General features: G+C 38.2%; 1 protein-coding gene across 2 annotated transcripts in view; it reads right to left on the bottom strand.

The window, feature by feature from the left end:
* Nucleotides 1–243: 243 nt before the first annotated feature.
* LOC107093260 (FERM and PDZ domain-containing protein 1-like) overlaps nt 244–22,503 on the bottom strand; it is a 38,619-nt gene continuing 16,359 nt past the window's right edge. For both annotated transcript variants that reach the window (XM_015388224.1, XM_015388225.1), the window contains exons 4-15: nt 21,314–21,416; nt 21,152–21,197; nt 18,920–19,024; nt 15,868–15,963; nt 15,600–15,725; nt 15,401–15,520; nt 13,281–13,417; nt 10,918–11,137; nt 10,586–10,768; nt 8,289–8,430; nt 6,306–7,568; nt 244–4,927 (exon numbers count right to left, since the gene is read on the bottom strand). In XM_015388224.1, coding sequence (XP_015243710.1) covers nt 1,545–4,927; nt 6,306–7,568; nt 8,289–8,430; nt 10,586–10,768; nt 10,918–11,137; nt 13,281–13,417; nt 15,401–15,520; nt 15,600–15,725; nt 15,868–15,963; nt 18,920–19,024; nt 21,152–21,197; nt 21,314–21,416 — 5,924 coding nt within the window. In that variant the 3' untranslated portion in view covers nt 244–1,544. The remainder of the gene's footprint in view (nt 4,928–6,305; nt 7,569–8,288; nt 8,431–10,585; nt 10,769–10,917; nt 11,138–13,280; nt 13,418–15,400; nt 15,521–15,599; nt 15,726–15,867; nt 15,964–18,919; nt 19,025–21,151; nt 21,198–21,313; nt 21,417–22,503) is intronic.

Below are 22,503 nucleotides of genomic sequence, written 5' to 3'. Positions count from 1 at the left end.
TTATTTTAAGAAAGGTTTAGTAACTATTTAGTATGTTTGTGCTCCTAAAATACTGTTTTTAAAAACTTTTTTTCTTCTAATTTTCTCACTGTGTTTTTGGGATGATGATCTTAATAAATTGTTTTTTTTGTGTTGGACGTTTAATAAAAGTTAGTTTAAAAATATAAACTAACTTTTAGAGCTCAATGTTGCTGTTTATTTATTTAGGCTTTATGAAATATATATATATATATATATATATATTTTTTTTCAGTATATTCTTATTGAGACCAAACATTTAATTTGTGAAATAACCTATTTTTAACATGATACAAGAGTCCAATAGAGGTTTTGCAATCACCCTGGGATAAAGACAGTTACAGCAGTTGAACTTTTTTTCTTATTGACTATTGTGAAAAATCAGTCTTAAGTTTAATAAAAATGGTTTATGCAGGCACAATCTTCTATGTGTAGTTGAAAGGTAAGAAAATAGTGTTGCAACTGTCCCCAGTCTCCCTAAATAAAATAGCAAACAACTTAAGATTTGACTCTTTCGAATGACATCTGAGGCTACATTTTGGTTTTGTAAACAGTAACAGTCAAAAAAGTTCCTCCCAGACGAACAGGACTATAGAAAGATACAGTATATTACAGCGCATTGCAAAAGTGTTCACACCCCTTTAAACGTTTGTTACATTTCCCATTATAACCAGAGACTTCAATACAATTTCTTAAGATATAAAATTATAGACATCACAAAGTAATACTGCAGGGCATTGTGAAAACACATTACGGTACTTTAAAGAAAAGAAAAAAAAATGTCTATCTAATCTCCTTTAGACCAATACACTACAATAACATTCAGGGCAGGAAATAATTAGTTGAATATTTGGGGCTAAAAGCAAAATACTCTGGGGGAAAACTAAAGCTGCTCATCACACTCATGGCTGTCATTTAATAAAATATGCATCTAAAATCCTTTACCCAGGGGGGTTAAATATGTGTCAATCTCAAGTTGAAAATATATTTTCTTCCCCTGACACATATATGCTCCTTTGTGTTGGTCCATCACAAATCTCACTGAAAACCCGTTTGTGCTTGGAACATGGCAAAATGCGAAAAAATACTTTTGCAAGGCACTGTATGCAAGCAGAAGTAAACAGTAGATTTATCCTGGCCTGTGTATTAGTAAGGAAAAGACATTTACTCTGCGTTTTGAGTATGTGATCTAAGAATCATATTCTCCTGCTTATAAAGTGGCCTGTAAACACTTCTTTCACCGGTATTCTAAGCTGCTTCATACACCCAGTAGCAATCCGTACAATAAATAAGTAAATAAATATGCTTGTTAGATAAAGAATACATTCAAGTATATCAGTTCCTATATACCAAAAAACCAGTTTGTGTTAAGCGTAAATTGTGCAGCATAAAGAAAGTCATCACATGCACTTCTACACATGATCACTGTTAACTGCATCAAACTTGGCTCCATAATGTTTTTGACTCAGCTGATAAAACAACAGCTCTGGGTCGGACATGACAGCATCTCTGAGGTTGTGGTGCTCTCATAGTGCAGTGAGGGTGCGGAACAGCTGCGTGAGACAGAAGACTGAGGCGGTAAGTGCTGTGCACTGTTTTGCCAACAGCTTGGTGCTCAGGTCCTGGCAACTACGTTTGCTGCTGGCTCGCTCTGCCGCCAAGCAGAAGTCCCTGAATGAGCGGGCAACATCAGCCAGCCCTGCCCATGCCTCTGCATTCCTTCGATCGCACCTATCGCAACCAGAGAACCAGAGGCACACGCTGGCAAGCTCTACCAATGTCTGGAAACTGTCAGCCAGGAACTTGAGCATTTCGTCTGGGCTCTGGCCAGTGCCTGCCACTTTCTGGCAACCAGACATCAGGCGTCTGGCCTCCAACTGCAGTACCCTCTTGTTCTCTGTGAAATGTGCAGGGCATGTGTCCCTTGGGTGGCGACCCCCCAGCCCTTCCACAGATCGGTCAGAGCTGTTGCTACCTTCCAAAATTGTCAGGAGTTTATCTACATCTCTGCGAAGAACTTGGAAACCTTCAGGGGGTTCTGGATAGTGCTGCTGACCCAGATGACGGAGAGTGTCCTTGTGCGCTTGAGACAAATATGAGTTGGAGGATTCTGAGGGGGGTGAGAGAAGAGGGCTGAGTTCAGAGGTAGAAGTGGATAAAAGGATGGGGTTAGGATATGATGGGGACAGGGTGGAGGAGGTGGAGATGAAGGAGGGAGCAGTTGGAGATGTAATGAGATGAAGACCTCCCCTGGAGGTCTGAGAAATGCTGCTGTTTTGAGAGCGACAGGAGAACTCATAGACTGTAAGCTCATCATCAAAGCTCTCTTCCCCACTGAAGCAGTTTGTATATGATGCTGGACAGCCACAGGCGTCCAGGGGAACCTGAACACCCTCTGCTACAGACTCACACCCTGATGCAAACAAAGAGCTGCAACCAAATTCAGCCTTTAGGGGTGTAGCAGAAACCAGGTCAGATGAAGGACTTTTCTGAGACAGATCCTCACAGATGGTGAACACTTTACAACTAGTAGAAGGAACTTTTGATGGGTCTGAAATTTGCTCTAAAGGTCTGCAAAGACCCATCAAAGGTCTGTCATTACTTGTCCTTCTGACTTTTTGGGACTGACCATAAAAAGCAAGTTGTGGACCATTCAGATTCTGGGTTGTCACCACAATCGGAGACTGGCTGCTGTCTTTATACCCTGGAATGTCTTCAGGTAGATTGTTGACCCTTATATTTAACTCTGGGGCATCTTTAATGGGTCCTGGCATATGTGCATTCAACCCAGAGCTATCTCTTTGAAAAAAATGTATGATGGATGTAGGAGGCTCTGTCACCGGTCCTGGTGTATTGTCATTAGGTCCGGCATATAGGGTTTGATGATGCTGCTTGGGCTCCGTCTGCACAGGCAGCTCAAAACTGACTTCTTTTTTCTCAGGTGTCAAGGGAGATCTCTGTGCTGAGGCTGTTTCCAAAAAAAACTCCCCATCCAATTCAGATCCAGTCAAAGTTGCATCGGAATCATCTGATTCGGCTGAATCAGGTGCCAAGCCCATCTCCAAGTCAAATGTTTGTGTGATATCATGGAAGCCGTCGAGGGGATATGCCTCATTCCTGCAAGCTTCCTTTGCTGGACTCTGTGCAGAACTCTCAACTCCTGCTTGAGTCAGACTTTCTTGGGAACGTGACAAATAAAGAGGCAAGTTTTGAATCTTCCCCCTTAGTGTTGAGGCTGATAAACGGCCCATGATACTTGGTGAATAAGTCTGGAAGAGAAAACGAGCTGGAGGTGTTAAGTCTTTGGATAGATCGCTCAGAGTGGCAGCTTTTGGGATCACAATGCTGGGACTTCCTGAACTGTCTGCAGTGGCGCCACCGACCAAGGAGGAATCACTTTTTGGTTTTGATATGCCCATGTTTTTCAGCTCGGTTCCTGAGTTAAGAGAAGATATGATGTTGGTTGTAGCTTCAAGTTTAGCTCTAATAGACTTTATAGCTAGAATGTGATCTGCATTAAGTCCCCTAATTTGCTCTTCACAATTTAAATGAAGCTGTGCATCAATGTGTAATTTGTCTGTAGTTCCCTGCGTTAAGCTACTATTTGCACTTACAGTCCTGTCGTATTGATGCTCGTCTGAAGTGCAATTTGGTGAAAAACTAGTGTGTGCATCATCTTCATCCTCAAAAACATTGTCTGAATTAGAGCTTTCTGTAGATTCCTGAATACCAATGAGTTCCTCATCATTTATGCTCACCAAGGTCTGTTTTATGGACTGTGCAGTGTCACTGTGGCAACTAATTTCTTCTTTTAAATTTAAAGCAGATAGTTTGATTGAGGTTTCAATGGTTTTGTGGAGTTCTGCTTCTTTGACCAGAGTCTCACAATCCAGTTTGAGTCCAGTGGGAGTTTGAGGGAGAAGCCGTGATGGTGGGGGAGGTGGTGGCGATGTAATAAACGTAGGGAAATGCTTATCCACATGTGTGTTTATCTGGGTAGTGACCACGTTTTTATTTACTTCTGTTAAACTATTAGGAATTAAGGTAGCGTCCTGTGATATTTCAGCGCCCACAAGGGGTCTCTTTAAACTGGATGATAACTGAAACATTTTCTCTTTCTTCACGTCATCTTTTTCTTCCTCCTCAATTATATCAGGTAAAAACATATGAGTAGTGAATGGTCCATTTCCTGTCAAACAAGCTGGCTTCTCCTCCTTCGATTCCCCCTTCCTTCCACTCATCTCCTCCTGATCTTCCCCTTCCTCCTTCCCATCTCCTCTCCGATCTGCACTCTCCTTTCCGTCTGGATCGACCCGACAGCGGACAACAGTGATGGTAGGAGGCACCACCTTCACAAGATCAGTGACTGATTTGGATTCCATCGCATCTGGTTCCATCTCCATTTCCTGTTTCCTTGTTCTGGAAGGAGGCTTTAAATTTCTGGTCTGTTCAGAAGCAGAAAGAAAGCCCGGTCCATGTGAGTGGAGCTTTGATAGGATGGGTTTGGACTCGAGCTGAGCTGGCTCTCCTTCAGCATGCGTGAGAGAGGAGACGGTAAGGCTTGGATTTTGGGTTTGCTCTGAGGGTTCTGGATCTGAAGTCAGTATTGTATTATCACTTGAATCAGTCAATATGTTTTTCTGAAGCCTACAAGAGTTTAAATTGGATTCTGAATCCAGATCAGACTCTGGATATGTCACTTGAGAGGTATAATCAGTCTCCATGAAAGAGCGTCGCTTTCTGGACCTTTTCCGGAGGAGGAACATTGTTTCTTTGCTCCCTCTTTCCTCTTCTTCTTTCTGCTTGTCCATTTCTGCCCCTTTATCTTTATTTATGTCCATCACAGAGACTCTGATATCACTCAGACTGACACAGCTGTTGGAGTCAAGCTTCTTATTCATCTGAATTCCTGAAAGAAAGAAAAGAACAAAATTGGCCAGGGTGACAAAAGGCATTTTGTATCAGTGTGAATATTTATGAATAACACTGAAAATTTCAGGATTTTCTACTTTCATTTATGGTCTGTTAAGCCCATGTTTTTTGTTAAAATTATAATAATTATTATTATTATAGTTATTGTACTTTTCCAAGGAACCTTAAAAGTAGGTGGGTGAGTGACATTTGCCACTTGATACTGAGATAGAGAAATGAAACAGATATATTTATAAACTCCTAATTTTGCTAAGGCTGCATCCAGATGAATGCACATACTCTACACAATAGTCAAACTCTCGCTATTGTAAGAAATACATTTTTTATTTTTATTTTTTTTACTAATTTCGGTTTCTCCTGAAAATGATCAAATGTGAATTTAAAGACAAATTATGAAGGACTGTATTTGTAATATATGAGGTCATAAGTCCTTTAGAGTAATCTGGACTCCTTTAACACCTCAGAATAGCTCAAGACTGATCCCAGCCATTCAACAGCTTTTCTATGAAGTGCAAAATCTACGATAAGCCATAACCAAACATTGACTGCAAACAGAGCTTACAGTACAGAACACAGAAATGTTTTATTAATCAGGCTGACAGTTTTGTGAAAAAATGTCACTTTTTTAATGGTTTTATACATTACTCTGGTCTTCTAAAAAAATACATTCTGGGTTTCAGGCTCTACCATATGAAAAATCTTTGCAATGGCAGTGTTATGGATACATTTTGCAATTAGAATATCTGTCACTATCACCACACTTTCTCTTCACTTCAATTCTACTTCAAACTTCAACGAAGTGAAAATCGCTGCTGCAAATTCTGAGCCAGCGGGCACTCATCATGGACTCATGATTCTTGAATTATATTAGCCAATCAATCACACACCGATTTTGAAATTAGGATTATAATAACACTAAATTATTCAGCCCTACTCCAAACTGGATTAATCAACATATAGAAAAAAAAAAAAATATTTAAATGTATAACTGGATCTATGCTAATCATAATTCTGATGGTGTTATAATTCAGAGAGATGCACTGATGGGTGATGTAAAATCATTTTATTAATAATTTAATTAAAGTATTCTATCAGGGGTTTTTAATGATAGTTTGTAGTGGAACAATCTACCCATATAACTGTTTTTTTGGCATTCTTTAATCATACTTCTTTGTAGCTATGTTTTTTTTAAAGTTTGCATTTATTTACAACACATATGCTTATTTAATAAAAAAAATTTGCTTTGGAATTCATTACTTGATTCCTTTGGTGTATTAAAAGTCACAGCCACTAGATGGCAGCAAAGACATAACTTTGTTTTTATCAGCATGGATGTGTGCCTGAAGTTAAGTCACCTCTTGGGACGGCCCCTGACGTTGGATCTTCAGGTGAGGTGAAGCGATCTCTTGCATCAAAGAACTCATCATCAGAGCTGCTGTCCCCAAATCCAGGTGGCGGCTGGAGGATGGGAACTGGCTCAGGGTCTGCAGTCTTCACCTCAGTCTTATGCGACCCTCCACTGTTAGGATGCTGAGGGCCTGGAAGGTTGTGAGCGCTGTCAGGAGTGATGTTGGAGCAGAGATTGTAGTAGCAGCGAGCATCGCTTTGGTCAAAGTTAAAAAAAAAGTCTTTGTGGGAAGATGGGGATGACGGAGAAGTAGAAAGAGGATGCCCCTGAACACCTCTTCTGTCATCCGTTCTTAGAGTCCCACTTATACCGCACTGTAACTTAGCCTTTCGCTGCAGATCATCTTCTTCAGCATCATCATCCTCGCTAGCCTCAGGAGGGCTCGGCAGGAGGTCTACAAGGCGGGAGAGCTCAGCAAAGCACAGGGAGCTATCCGCTGAGCAGAGTTCACTTGAATGTTTTTGAACTTTGGGGCTCTGAGATAGGGTGGAGATAAGCTTAGGATCAGCACCATCACCTGATCTGCTGCTGCCTTCTCCTTCTTCTGGCTCCCTCCCACAGTTAACCACAGTTAGGTGAATAAGGGGGTGAGAGTGAAGTGGCGGAGGAGCAAGGAGGTGAGGCTGAATGCGGCCGTCAGAGTGGAAGTGAAGCTGAATAGGGGAGTGGGTACAAACATGAGCCTGTGACCGAGCATGAGTCTGCACAGAGGAGGAGGAACAGGAAATTAAATCATCCTCCTCCAGGGCATCGAGAGAGTCACTGGAGGGACTGCTGAGGACACGGGAGTCAGTATGGCATGAATCTGATGCCTCTGACACAGTCGGCTGCTCTTCTTCCCCAGTCCCAGGGTTTATTTTCTGTCCCTCTGAACTGTCTGTTATTTGGATCTGTATTTTTGAATCATGTCTCTGTACTTCCACCATGTCTTGTTTTTCTCTCCCTCCATTGTTTTCTAGTGAAGATGTTTCCTTTGCAGTATCAGGAGAATTCTCTTGTTTAAGTTTTTTGCTCTCCACAGGCATCTCTCCCTTAGATTCGTTGTCTTTGCTTCTCATCAGGTCCCTGTCCTTCCTTTTCCTTCCGTCAGGGTCTGACGAGGATCTAACACGAGGAGAGGTTTGGTCATCTTGAGATGCCAGGCTGTACAATGGCTCCATATCCAAGTCAGAAGAGTCCTCCGAGTCACTTCCACATCGTGACACGTAACCTGTAAGCCCATATCAAAGCAACGGTCAGTTGAACAATACAACCCAATTTTTTGACATTCAAAGCAGCATTATGACAGAAAACAGAACTTGCAGACCTACAGCTTTCTCAGATTACTATTTCAATTCAATTTAGTTTATTTATAGAATGCTACTTTACAATACATGTCACCTTGAGGTCCTACAGTTACAATTACAGCAACCTCAGTATATTTTATATTGATTTTATACACTACAAAAATCTGAAAAGTCGTTGTCTTAACCTCGTTGGTGTTAATCTCCTTCACTATAATATGCCTCATTATGCAAATTAAACACTGGACAGTAGAATCCAACTATGGATAATTTAATATATCAGTATTCATATATCAGTTTTGTACCCAATAAAAACTTTGAAGTTTGAGACTTATTTAAAAAAGATATAACTTCAATATTTGTCTTTTCCTGCGTTACAACACACAATATAATACAATAAGTAAAGGAAACAACCTACAGTACATGTTTGGTCATTTTCTTCCAAACGGTAGTAATTTTTTTTTCCAACTTGAGGATAAATACAAATATAAAGACTGATCTTTATTTTCCAGAATCCTTTCTAAGCCATCAAAATAGATCATTTTTTTAAAATCTACCATATAGAAAATGTAAGAGGAATTTTATTGCTTTAACAAGTCTTAAAAGTTCACTTTAAAATACCTACATGCTACAAAGTGATAATGTACCTTCTTCTGCAGAAACTCTGTGTTTCTTGTCATCCATCCAAGGGAAGACATTGAGGTTGGGGTCAATAAACACGCGGCAGTACCCTGCTATGAGGCAGGACATATCCTTTGCTGCACTTGCTTCCAACAGTAATGTGATGGGCTATGCACGAGGAAAACAAAAGGTTTGGACGAGGGGGTCATGGAAGATTCTTCATACAGTCAGAACAGAAATAATCAAAATGACCTTTAATGGTTAGTTTAATTTTTTGAGGAAATTAAGTTCTGTTTATCTGTAATTGGTAATAGATTGCGTACCTGTAGCCAAAACATGTCATAACAGTGAGCTTTTGGGAGAGTAAATGAATCATCTATTGATGCTTACAAGATAAACAGACATTGGCTAATTTAATCAGGCTGGACCTAGGAGAACTGGAAATCATAGACAGTGACACAAAATAATGAGTTTACATCATGTTGGAGCTAGTAAGAGAACTGATGAGCCACATCTGATCTAGCGGATCTGAAAGCATCAAAGTTCACAGGACTCTAAATCTTCATATTACAGATAAGCGTACCATTATTGATAACATTATAGAACATTAGTCTATACCAAATAAACTAACCCTTTATGCTGATAGAATCTTAGATTTTTCATTTAGGCAAATTACTTGAAAACTGAGAGCTTTTAAATCCCTGAGTTGGGTTCCAGTCTGTTAGGTCTACAGACTAGTGGTCTCTTACCAATCGGTTCTGCTGGATGTGGAAGCGGAGCGTACATGCTTCTCACGGTCACCCTATTCCTCTGGTAGTGGTTGGACTCTGATCACATCAGGATTTCCTCATCACAGTATAATACTGTACTTAGCTTTATATAGAACAATAAACCAAAATGTAAATCCCTTTATTGTCCCAAAATGGGGAAATTCACTCTCTGCATTTGACCCATCCCCTTTGGGAGCAGTGGGCTGCCATTGTGTGGTGCCCGGGGAGCAGTGGTACTAGTATCTTATGTGCCTGCTCTTACCTAATCCACATACTTTTTTTTTTTCTTTGGATCCATCATGAATAGGTGAGTTCTAATCTTTGGTTTTTCCTTTATTTTTTTAATTCAATGTTCACATTCTTTATGGTCCAGAAAATGCAATCGTCTTTTACAGTGGTGTCAAAAGTACACACATTGTTACTTATGTCGAGGTATGGATACTGCAGTTTAAAAACACTCTGGTAAAAGCTGAGGTATCAACTTGATTCTTTACTCAAGTAAAAGTGAAAAAGTATGTGCTCTAAAAACTACTTAAAGTATAAAAGTATAAAGTAACCTTTAAAAAAATGTAAAAATTTCTGTTTTTGTTTCAGACTACTTCACTTCCCCTTTTCTCTCCTTCTGCAGCCTTCTTTGCCAGTTCATCTTTGTCACTTTTGTTTAAGCGTTCCTGCCTTTGTTCTGCCTTGCTTAGGAGCTAAGCTATTTGCTCTACTTGTTTTTTGACAAGCCTTTGTTTTTTGGGGATTTTTTTGTCAGTTGCTCCAACTCGTTGTGCTGAAGTGGATTAAATTATTTTTTGACTTCACTTCCCTGAGTTGAGTTCTACATTTGAGTCTTCTTTGGTTGCCTCTGACAATGGCACATTCAGTGGAACCATCCTGATCGACTACTATTGCTGTGATCAGCTTCAACGGCCTGGCGAAGGCCCACCCATATCATGTACATGCCGCCTCCAAACCCAGTGGAAACAAGGAGATAGGAAGCATTTCTCCTGACTTCCTCCACCTCACTTGATAAATTGCCTCATGAATCTGTTCCTAATTCTCTCATAATTTGAACTGGTGACCTTACTGTTACTACTTTGTTTGTTGGTAGCCTCTATCATATCCACTGAGGTCTGACCAAGGTGTTCTGAATGTAATGCCGCCAGTATAAGGCTGTGCTCTCAGCACCCATTTTCTCGTTTTCAGGCTACTCTCTGTCTTAGCTACAGAAACAGAAATAAAGCTACAGGTCTTAAAACAACGGAAAGGGAAAACTTGTCAAAATAGTAATAATAATAATAATACGTTGGATTTGTAATGCACTTTATAATTATACAAATCCCTAAGTGCTGCATAGTAAATCAGTAAGTGCTAAATTAAAAACGCATGGAGAGCATGAAAAAAAGCTAGGATAAACTAAACAAAGACAACAGGTAAAAGGGCAAAAGTTCAATAAAAGCTCTCCTAAAAAGGTGGGTTTTAAGGCCATGTCAAAATGATGAGATAATCCCTTTATGAATGAACATCAGGTACAAGTTAGTGTGCTTAATGCTCTAGGATCTTACCTTTATGTCCTGTAGGTATATTTTGACGAGGCTGACTTTGTCTGATTCGGGCAGCAGCTCGACGCGAGTGATGCTGTTAAACTCTGTTAGAGTCGTCATGATACTCAGCTTGTGGTTGACCACCTGACTCACCCCATAGCGCGCTCCAACAAGGAGGCTCACCATCGATTCCCTATCCTGAAGCTAACGGGAGAAACCAAAACCCAAGGGAGAGAGAAAGAAAGAGCAAATAGATGTTTTTTTTCCCCCCCAGATAAATAAATAAAAAAGTTGTTGGACAATGTCAGCAATTACTTAAAAGCAAAAACACCACTTGAAAGCAAAAAGAGTACCATCAAAGTAGCACCGAACGACTTCCCCCCGAAGGATTTGAGATCACTCAGCTCCTCCAGATAGTTGATCCTTGCTTGTTCTACTGACAGGGCCTTTTGCCTGGGATCCTGATGGGATTGGGTTTTCTTCAGGTGGAAGCTGATGGCCTTCCTCAGATCTTTTTCTCGCATGTTCCTCAGTAATGTCGATGACACAAAATTTTCGATCCCCCAAGTCTTCCTGCATAAAAAAAAGAAAAAAACTGCTAAAAGGTCTGTTTTTTTATTAGCCAGTAACTGTAAGAAGTAAACATCCAAAATGCTTAAAAATAATTTGAAATAAGAAGTATCTTTGTTTCCTAGAACAGTTTTTTTCATGTCAGCCATAAATGAAACCTTGTGAAACCAATGGCTGTATCAATCCTGTCATTCTGTGAAGGCCTCAAAGGTTTTTTGAAGAACATTGTTTCCAAATTGTACCAAACAGCACCATGAAGACTTAAGAACAGGTTAGATTGTAGCCACAGCTGACCTGGGGCATACTGACAGAAATGAAGCTGATGTACACGCTGTCAATGCTCAATGTGGGTGAAATATCTCCTACCTCCTGTGGCCTTCAAACAATTTACTGTACAGGGAATCATTCAATTAATTATCTGGAAATAAAACGGGCACAAATACAAGTCTCCCAAGATTTGGCCAACTTCCTAAAGTAAGAACCTGAGCAGGGAACAGTGTTATGGCAACTCTGGAGGAGCTGTAAAGATACATTGCTCAAGGAGGAAAATCCATCAATGAACAAGCTATCAGTCACAGTTGTATTGACCTTGTCTTCATAGATAACTAGAGCATCGAGGAAAGAAAATTGTTTGCAGTTTGCCAAAATCTTTGCAAGCGAAACTGCAGTTGGGATCAAAATAAACCTTTTGGTCCAAAACAAAAACCCACATTGCACATTACCCTGAGCAGATCTGGAAAAAAATACAAAACCTGTTGAGGCCCCACAAGGATTGAGATATGAAGAGGTTCACCCTCAGACAGAACACAAACCCTAGGCAAACATCTAAAACCTGTAAAAAAAAAAACATTTGGTGTTGGTTTATCATGAAAAAATATTAAAGTTTGTGGACTGTGATAAAGAGCGCAAAGACAATTAATATTTTTAATGTTTTACAGCTTTTAACCCAAATTGTAAATCAATTTAGCTGTAATTAATGTTGCTTCAGAGCTGCAGTTTCACAGCAAAGCTTGTGAAATTATCTGCCAAACTGAAAAAATATCCACAATCTTCAATTTACTTAAAAGGATTTGTGCTTTCTAGAGACTTCAAAAGAATAAGCAGTAAGCCAAGTCATAGTAGTTAAACCTTCCTATTAATCCCAACATTTTACTTAGTCTTACATTTTACTTTGTCTGGATTTCCATTTCACATTTCCAGTATTATTAAACTACTAAAATACTGCAAACCAACTTCTGTCATACCCTAACACGGAGGTCTTCAACAAGGGGTCTGCAACCCCTAGGGGGTCCACGGAGGTACAGCATGGGGGTCACGAAAGTTTTGGTTGATTAGACTTTTTTTATATTCCCCTCTTCATTTTTTTTCCACTAATTGAAATGTCTTACACATTAACATGAATTCAACACACTGTAGTGAACAGATAAATGGAGGCAGAAGTTGTCTTTCAGTTATCAATGCACACATTCAGCAACACGCAGGACCTCTTTCAAGCTGGGCACCGTTTCATTCACAACACCTGTCCCATCAACCAGCAATCAGTATCAGAAATACTTTAATAATCCCAGGGAGAAATGACTTTCGTTACATGACTTCATCTGTAATGGAGTGACTATAGGACCAGTTTGATATAACACAATTTCATACAATATATTTAATTAGGGGGTCCCCGCGCCATCTTGCCATCAGTTTGAGGGTCCTTGGCCTGGGAAACATTGAAGACCCCTGCCCTAACATATCAAATGTTCCTCACCCATTTGGCTTACACCTTTTAATCGATCTCCTAATTGATGCTTGTACAAGGACATACTCCTGTGCTAAAACCTGAATAATGGTTCTGTGCGGATAAAAGCCTCTGCTAAATGAGTAAATGTATTTTAATATGCCCTTAAGCATCAGTAAAAATTATTTTTATAGGGGGATTATTGATTTTATTCTTCTTGGTAGATCAGTTTATTTATAAACATAAATACATAGAACTTCTAGTGAAGCATGTCTGTATAATTGTGGAAAGGAACCAATAGCATCATATAAATAGACTATTGTTACTACATATTTATAATACATTGATCTTTCCCGATATGTTTATGAGCATTTGCTTTAGTGTGATAATCGGCAAGAAGACTTTTTTTTATAACTTTCTTACGTGATCATCTTCAGGTTGGCTTTGGGGGACTGTCCACTGCTCACCAGCCTCTCCTGAATATGCAGAGCGGCGAGCCTCAATGCTGCATTACACCTCATCTCAACTGCATACCGCTCCTGCAGAACGTCGTTTACTCCCTTAAACAGACACACACAAAAAGAAAACCCATAAATATACCTGATGACAACTTTAAAAAAAGTTAAAGCCAATGTCGTAGCTATATGTTTTTGAGTATTTACTGATAAATGGGGCATCTATTGAATCTGTTTAAACATCCTCTGTTAATTGCCTAGTAATCCCAACAGAATCCCAGATATTTTTTTTTGTGTACTTAAATCTATTCTACAATGTTATGTATTTTGAAATAAAAAACAGGGAATTATAGTGGCATTGTGAAAATTACTTAAAACTACTTCAATTACTTCAAAAAGTAGCAATTAGGGTGCAACTAATGGCTATTTAGCAAATCAATTCATCTGTCAAATATATTTAAATAATTGGCTAATAATTGTATAGCCAGTGTTCCTTAAAGAAGATTTTTTACGAAATTAGACTAGGTGAACTTTTTTTTTAGACTAGGTGAACTTTTTTTTTTTTTGAACACTTTTCCACTTGAGGAGTTCTGGATAGAGCCCACTGAAGGATGACATTTTTTTTTTTTATCTGCAATGCAAAATGTTTACATATCTTCCGATAATTATTGCTCTTAGTGGGTTGCTCTGGAAGCTAAAGAGATATTTTAGCATCTCTAAACTACAGTACACTTAACGATTAATTAATTACTAAATTAGTTGAAGATTATTTCAATAATTGATTAATAACGATTAATCCGATGAATCGTTTTAACCCTAGTAGCAATACAGCATGGTGAAATTGTCATAGCTGTGTCATTTCTCTGTATTAGATCATATTAAGGCCTGAAAACACATTTTACCAATAGATGCATTGAAAATTTAGCCCATATGAGGGTGTGGCTCTTAGAGCTTATTGAAAAAGCTCATTGAAAAAGCATGGGGCGGGCCAGACGGCACACAATTCTCTGACTGAGTTCGCATAGCTCTGACCAAAGTAAAGCCCTGATCTATTTTGGTCGGACCCACGCAGCAATTTGGTGGTGATGTCATGTGTCCAACGGGAAAAGAGATACTGTGGCAAAGTTAAAAATCTGCTTTGGGGAAAATAAGAAGGTACATTTGTGAATTGCCAGGTAAACCAATTAGCATGTCCAGCTTTGCCCCCGAAAAGGTAAAAACTACTTGGCATAATATATAGTTTCAAATTCAGATTCAAATACGTGTTTTATAGAGCCAAAGTCTTCTCTGTGGTTGATAGTCAAAAAATAAATAAATAAAAAAATTAGGGATGCACGATATTGGGATTTTGGGCGATATCCGATATGCCGATATTTTAAAACTCATGTAGCCGATAACCGATATCGATACCGATGTTAAAGCTGGACAAAAATAAGTAGTCATTGAAAATAGCAGTTTTGTTATCCGTTTCTGACACTTTGAAAAATAATATACTCAAATATATTTTCATATGCTGATATCAAATTGATTTTTAAAAACGCGGTATCGATCTATTTTACTTTCAAAATCTCGTGAAATTTCATCGTTCTGTTACAAACTCTCATGATATTTGGAAATTCTTGTGAGATTTTGTTAGTAAAATAGATCGATAAGCGTCAATATATCAACATAGAAAAATATGGCAAAATTTCGTGAATTTTCGGGGGATTTCGTAGCATAACGATGACATATAGCAATATTTCATTAGTAAAAGAGATTGATATGGTGTTTTTAAATGGCAATATATCAGCATATGAAGATATTGTGATATTTTAATGTATCAATATTTTTTCCCTCGTCTTTAGAAGTTTTTAAGTCTGTAAAAAAGAAGTTTTTGAGGAAGAAGAAGAAGTAGTATTTATTTTTTTTTTTTTAGACTTTAGAAACTCAGAAGCTGATCAAATATCGGGTTAAATATCGGTGGGGTGGCCGATGTCCGATATTCAGTTTTAGGGCTGATACAAGCCGATACCGATAGGGGGCCGATTATATCGTGCATCCCTAAAAAAATCATTATCATTGAATATGTTATTTTCCCAGGAGCTTTACCTGTAGGTAAAGATACTCGAAAGCAGCGGGGTCTTCCTGGAGCAGTGCCTTGAAGTCTTTGGGCAGAAAACAAACACGGAACAGACACCTGTAGTTATGAACTTCCTTCTTCTGGACCACCTGAAAACGCACCATATCAAACATTTATATTTGCAAAAATAGATGAAATCTTAAATGTGTTCCCAACTTGTTGTAATACCTGATGTATCCTCTCTTCATCATGTAGCAGCAAAAGCCTACTGCTGTTGTGCTGCTGTTCAAGCACCAGGGAGAAGTGCTCAATACGGTTCAGGGACAGTTTTTCCTTTAGCGTCATCACAATGTCCTGATGTGAAAAAAAAGGTTTCATTTACAGACTTTTTTTTTTTACATTTCAGAACATATTCATAAAAAAAAAAATCTTAATTAACCAGAATTTTTATAACTGTGTCATCTCATGAAGCTACTCATAATAAACTTCAAAATACCTTGACGGTTGTGCTAATCTCAAACTTGAAAGCCTTGGTCTGTCCATTCTCTAGATACACCTTTAAAACGTTAGGCAGGAAGAGCAGAGAATTCCCCTGTAAAGCAACAATAAGATCAGGATCAGAGAATACAGGTTAGTACAATCCCTTAAACAGTGTACAACCCTTGAACCATTTCAAACTTTGTCACACTGCAACTACAAAAGGAGGAAAAGTTATCCATGGCTTTTAATCAGGTACTTTGTATATATACTACTAATATTTGTGGTGATGCAGTTAATCGGACGCAGCTGTAAAAACTCAGGACCCTCCTTTGCCCCCATGATAATTATCTGGTGCTGCAATTGTTTACATACTTCTTAAGAACGTGCTTACGCCATCAGGCTTACACCAGGCTTTGCCCTGGGCTTTCATACAGCCATCTTCTATGAGGCCTGACTAGCTTTTCTGTTGCAACTCAATGAAAAGATCCCCGCAGCATGATGGAACCACCACCATGTTTGCTTTTTGATGATTGCTTTGATGAATGTGGGTAAAAGTGGGACGCTTTTTCAAAATGTAGCTTTTGTGGTAATAGGTGATGCAGGAGATGAGCCCCTGGTATGCTGAATCACCTGGCTTTAAATACTTATTTTTACTTATTATTTAGGTAGCAAACACATGTTATTCTTGTCTTATTTTATTCTTCCTAATCTTATTTAATGATTTCATCTTATTTATACTTAAAACCTTGTTTTTCAGATTCTAATTCATGAATCCCTTTGGCAGAATTCAAATGAGCAATTTTAATCTAGATTAATCTACATTAACTCCAAGATTACAGTGAGATTAATCTAGATTACAGAAAATAAATCGTTGCCAACATGTAGTATTTATACATTTATTGATTGGTTTAATTCTATTCTTTCTATGTATTCATTTAGATATTTATTTATACATTCACTTATTTTTATTTCAAGATTAAGTTTTTCCCGCATTTCTTTCTGTATTTTTACATTTCCTCATATATTTATTTTTCAACATTTCTGTCTAAAAATGTTATTGAGGTGGGTGGTTCTAACGTTTGTCTCCAACCTGATGGTTAATGAAAATATGTATTAGAATAGTCTTCCTCCACTTGCTGTTCAAATTAGGACATTCCTAATGTATTGTGCTGCCAACTCTGGTTTAGAAGAGAACCTCTTGTTCCTGAGCTGGTGAATTACATCCTCATGGGAACACTTGGTAGGGGTGCCTACAGGGGTGGGCAATGATTGGCTAATGGGGGTCCTCACCCCCCTGCCCACCCCTCTAGACCCGTCCTGCTTCTGGAACATGTCTTTCTAGCTGATCACATTATCAATGAAACCTCACACCCCCACCATGGAATGTTCCCCCTGCTTCCCTCAGGGAAGAGGCTTAGCAGCATTCAATGCAGGTCCAGCAGATTCCGAAACATCTTCTTCCCTAATGCTATCAGACAGCTGAACTGCTGAGAAAACTCTAAATCACGTTGCAGACTCAGCATCAGACTAAAAAAACACCAAACTGAAACTGTACATAATCGCACCATATATATTTAACGCTCTACCTTTTATTTTTACATGTCATGACATAATAAAATAGAGTCAAAACATTTTCTCTTCTCCTCTTTCTTTTCTTTGCATTACATTCTCTGGCAATTTTTTCTCTATCCTGCTTGGTCTCTGTAGTGAGTCATCCCTGCTCTCTTATTATTTTGGAAAGCGTTTTTTCGTCCACTGACAATGTAATGCAATAAAACATTAATGGAGGCATATTTTTAAGTTCAAACATAAAGCAGTAGTTAGATTCCTCCCATCTCCTCTCGACATCTCTCTTCTTTTTTCTTTCTAAACACAGAAAATAAGGCTTTAGAGTGGTTCAGATATTGATCCTCATTTTCTCTCTTTCTCTTTACTAATGGACGCTCCAATTTCTGGGTTTTTTCTCATGCAGCTATTTTTACATCTAGCAAAACAAAAGGAAACATATACACACAAAACAAAAAACAATATAAATCAACAGTTAAAGCAATTTGTAAAGAAAAAATGTGTGTATCTGTAAATTATGGGATTGTTGCAAAGTCAAAGACAGAATGCAAGGAACTGTGCACAATAAGGATGAGTACATGTTGCAAGTCTTTGACTTGATGCAATCTGCTGGGTTTCCTTAGATAGAAAACTTTTAAACAATCAGTCTTTACTCACTCTATAAAATGCCTCGACATGACATGTTGTGAATTGGTGCAACGTGTATAAAAAGTGATTTAACTGTGTTAAAAAACAAAACAACGAATATATTTCCTAGGTCTTAAAAGCCGTGATGAGATTTTTATTTAATGCCTTTCTAAAAGCTAAAGAATTTAAAAACACGGTTTATGAACCTTTCTATGGGTCCCATCTGTCTGCATTACAAGCCTTTTCAATATGGAAGAGTTTCATGTTTATAGACAGATTAACATACAGAAAAGAAAAACTGTTGGAGCCACAAACTCTAGTGCTATATTGGGGAGTATATTTAAAGAGGCATGAGAAAATACACATTTTAAGGATAGTTTTATTAGTAGTAGTAAAACCTTGAAGAAAGAAAACCTCCATCAACAACAGATTGGTCTCAGAAACTCAATTGGATCTGCACAATGGAACAAATAAATGCAAGTTTACAACCAATTATTATTATTATTATTATTATTTTTTTTAAAACAGGTGGTAATTTGTATCCTATTTTCTTAATATACAAATAAGGGATGTCAACTGTAACAAGTTTAGTAACATTAAAAGTCAAATTATTGAGCCTGTTGGCAATGAACTGTGAATTAAGTTGGACTCCTCTTATATATTCCACTTCTCCTTAAAAGTTCAATTCTATTTCATCATTGTAACAGACAGTTGTGATATGATGAAAACCTATGATAGAGAATGTTGTTTTTTTTTTATTTCAGAGAAAAAATAAATCAACAAATCAGAAACCAAAGAGACAAATATGCAGATTTTCATAGAAGCTCCTGAGATTAAATGCCCAATGCTTTTTGCCTAATGACATTAGAACCTACCTGAGACTGTCCATTGACTTCAACCTCCTCAGCAAAGTGGACCTTAACGGGGTTGGACCTCAGCTTGGCCCGTTTTTCAGGCGTGATGAATGATGACTTTGGGCCCTGGGATGAAAACACATTAATAAGGCTCAATCTTAAAGAGATTCCTTCAATCGCAGTAATGATTTATTAAAGGGAGACACGAGTTATGAATCACTTGGTAAAAGTGTTTCCATCAGCACAAACTCCTCATGAGACTCACTGAACAGCAGCCATTTATTTACCATTATCTACTAAAATCAATCACAATGCGAACACACTTTCACAGATGCAAAGTGAGATGCATGTACTGTACAGGCAATAAACAATGCACCAGGCATGATCAGCCATGGGATGTTTCTGGATAAATGTGTAGATTTTTACTTGTGGGGGAGTTCCTGTGGGTTTAGCATGCTGCCATCGATAACTCTGATAAAGTGTTGGGAACTAAACTGGGCAAATAACTGTATCAGGTACACCTCAAGCTCAGATGCAGAGTTCCAGATGAATGTTTCTGCTGACTGCAGCATTTCTGATTCCCAGCTGAATAGACAGTGAATGTGTTCAGGCTGCACTGGAAACACGCTATCGTGTTAATTTACTCTAAAGCACTACAAGGAATCAGACTCTCCACAATGTACAACTCATTTCTATTTTAAATTATATTGGGAGGTTAAAATTAATATTTCAAGGAAGAAATTGTCCACAATCCAAAAGACTTTCTAAACTAATGTAATTATTAAAAGATTGGTTATATTTCTGCGCTTGTTTAACATTAGGGATAAAATAATAGAACACAGTTAATGTATTCTTAGGCAAATACATTAACACAGTATTCTACTTTGTATAATATGCATGACTGCTAGGGATGTAAATAAACAATGGACTTATGATTATTTTCGCTTAATGGTTTATTAGATTAACCTCTGCGTAAAAGGTATTACTTTAGGTGTCGTAATTAACTGTGCTACCTCAGTGGTATTTGTAAGAAAAGCGATGCAAGAGTAGAGGTATGGTAGAGCTAAAATATTGTCCAATCCAGAGTACAGTCCAGGATTATTTAATGGCTAGGCAACAGTGATGGAGAATGCACAGAGGTTGTTTTTAACACCTAATGCACTCCTTAACTTATCACCTAAAGGGCAACCTTTTAACAGTGTTGCATCACAGAGCAGCATATTCTCCTGTGCTTGGAAGGTAGGCAAGTGATTACAGAAAAGATAGGGGTATTATGTGAAACGTTTGAAACATAATGTAAATGGCATGCTCACAATAAACACTATGGCTTTTTGGTGATCAGGTACTTTACTGTATAGAGCCAAGTTTCTACATTCATCTGAGAGCAATCATAACCCCCATGTGCTGCTTCCTGCAGCACTTTTTAAAAATGCTGCTTTTTAAAAATTCAGTCAATATTTAACACATTTGGAATTTTAAGGATATTTTAACAAAGGTTTTTAAGAAAATGGCCTCTTATCCATTAATCAGTAGTTGATCGATACAATAAATAAACTTTAGATTAATTAAAATGACAAATACTAGGATAGATAGTCATGTTGGTGAACTAGTGAAGGAAGGAAGGAAGGAAGGAAGGAAGGAAGGAAGGAAGGAAGGAAGGAAGGAAGGAAGGAANGGAAGGAAGGAAGGAAGGAAGGAAGGAAGGAAGGAAGGAAGGAAGGAAGGAAGGAAGGATCTACTCAACCGCAATAGCTTGCTTTAACAAAGATACATTTTACTCTTCAGCTGTTACACAGTCTACATTTCAGAGTTGGTATATAATGCAAATTTAGGAGAAACATTATCTAAATGATTCACAGTGGGTGGTTAACATCATTGTTTCACGAAAAAATGAAGTCATAGATGTTAGCACAATTCTGTCAGTTGGCCTCAACCTGTAAGTATTTTTGTGCATCTCACACCCTGAAGGGAAATCAGGTCAAGCTAAAAAAACAAATGTTTATTTTTGTTTAACATTCAAGATTGTTCTTTCTGCATGGAATTTATATGTTCTCCCAGTGAATGGGTGGGTTCCAGTGTCCAAAAGCATGACATTAGATTGATTGGCTGATAGCTCATAAGAGTCTGTGTCATTTTCTCTTTTGGGTGAAAGGGCACCAGCCCAACACCCCCACTGCAAAAACTTTGCAAGGATCAAAGGGTATAGTCAATGAATGGACTGATAGAGGGAACATTTTATATCAGCAGACTTACTTTTATGATCCTCAGGACAGTCATAGTCAGTGTGTCTTGACACTCCCTGAAACAGCAAAAACTGAGTTTGTTAATGTGAAACATTTCAACAGGAGCTACATGTTAGAAAAAGCAGCACTATTCAGATACGCTACCCAGTGTTTTGTGTTTGCATGTACAGACCTGATTATTTCAGCAGCTTGCTCTGGTGTTAGGTCATCGACAGCAATGTCATTGATCTTCACAAGCTGGTCACCAGGGACAAGTCGACCATCTGCAGGACCACCTGGACACACAAAACGTCCTCGTATCGTCATGCCTGAGGGGGTTTCAATTTGCCTGAGCACATAGAGCTCATGAGTGCTGATGACAGGCACCAGCTTGTATTCTAGTCATTTCCTTTCATCTTACGCCAATAGATTATTTTTCACCCTGCTTTCTAAAGAGCTCGTCTTCCCACCACCGGAATATTAGCAGCACGTTTATCGCTGTACATGTTTGTTAAAATGTATCAGCAAAATAATACTAACCTCAAATTTAGGATATGAAGTTGACAAAATATAGCAATGCCACATAGAACAAGAGGATTTAAAGCAATAGATTAGAATCTAATCTAGATTTTTTCCAGATTGACTTATAGCAATATTTAAGTGCTTATTAAAGAAAACAAAGTTTTTGTTTTTATAACATGTTTTCTAAATAGTTTAACTTTTCCATAGGTAGACCAAAAATACAACACAAACTAAGTGAACTAAAATAAAATCTCAATACAGTTTTCATGTAGCCACATGAATAACAACCTCCAGTGTGAAACTCAGTCAGGCTTTAGAGCAGGTCACAGTACCATAACAGCTGCTGTGTCTGTTTTAAATGATATAATAAATGCCTTAGACAAAAAACATCATTGTGCCACCCTTTTCGTGGATTTTTGTCGAAGGCATTTGACTCTGTCAACCACCAACTACTTTTAGCCAGACTCTGCAAGCTTGGAATAAGTGACTCTGACAGAACACAATGTATCTACGTGAAAGGACTTAAATCTGACTTTTTGGAAGTGACTAAGGGAGTTCCTCAAAGTTCAATTTTGGCACCTGCCCTGTTCACTATTTTTATAAATGACATTGAAAATAACTTGAAATCTGTTAAATTTCACCTCTATGCTGATGACACCATAATATATTCAATTGCCTCTTCAGTTAACAATGCCTTGAATGATCTTCAGTCTGCTTTCCATCAACTTCAGGTCTCCCTAAATCAGCTGAAGTTGGTCCTAAATGTAAAAAAGACAAAATTTATGACATTCTCTAAAGCTCGCTCCCAAAACTCACAGCATCACGGCATTAAGACCTTAAGTGGAGAAGCAATTGAGATTG

The sequence above is a fragment of the Cyprinodon variegatus genome, unplaced genomic scaffold (assembly GCF_000732505.1).
Source record: "Cyprinodon variegatus isolate N-32 unplaced genomic scaffold, C_variegatus-1.0 Scaffold416, whole genome shotgun sequence".
NCBI classification, from domain to species: domain Eukaryota; kingdom Metazoa; phylum Chordata; class Actinopteri; order Cyprinodontiformes; family Cyprinodontidae; genus Cyprinodon; species Cyprinodon variegatus.
This window is presented reverse-complemented; position numbering and strand designations above follow the sequence as displayed.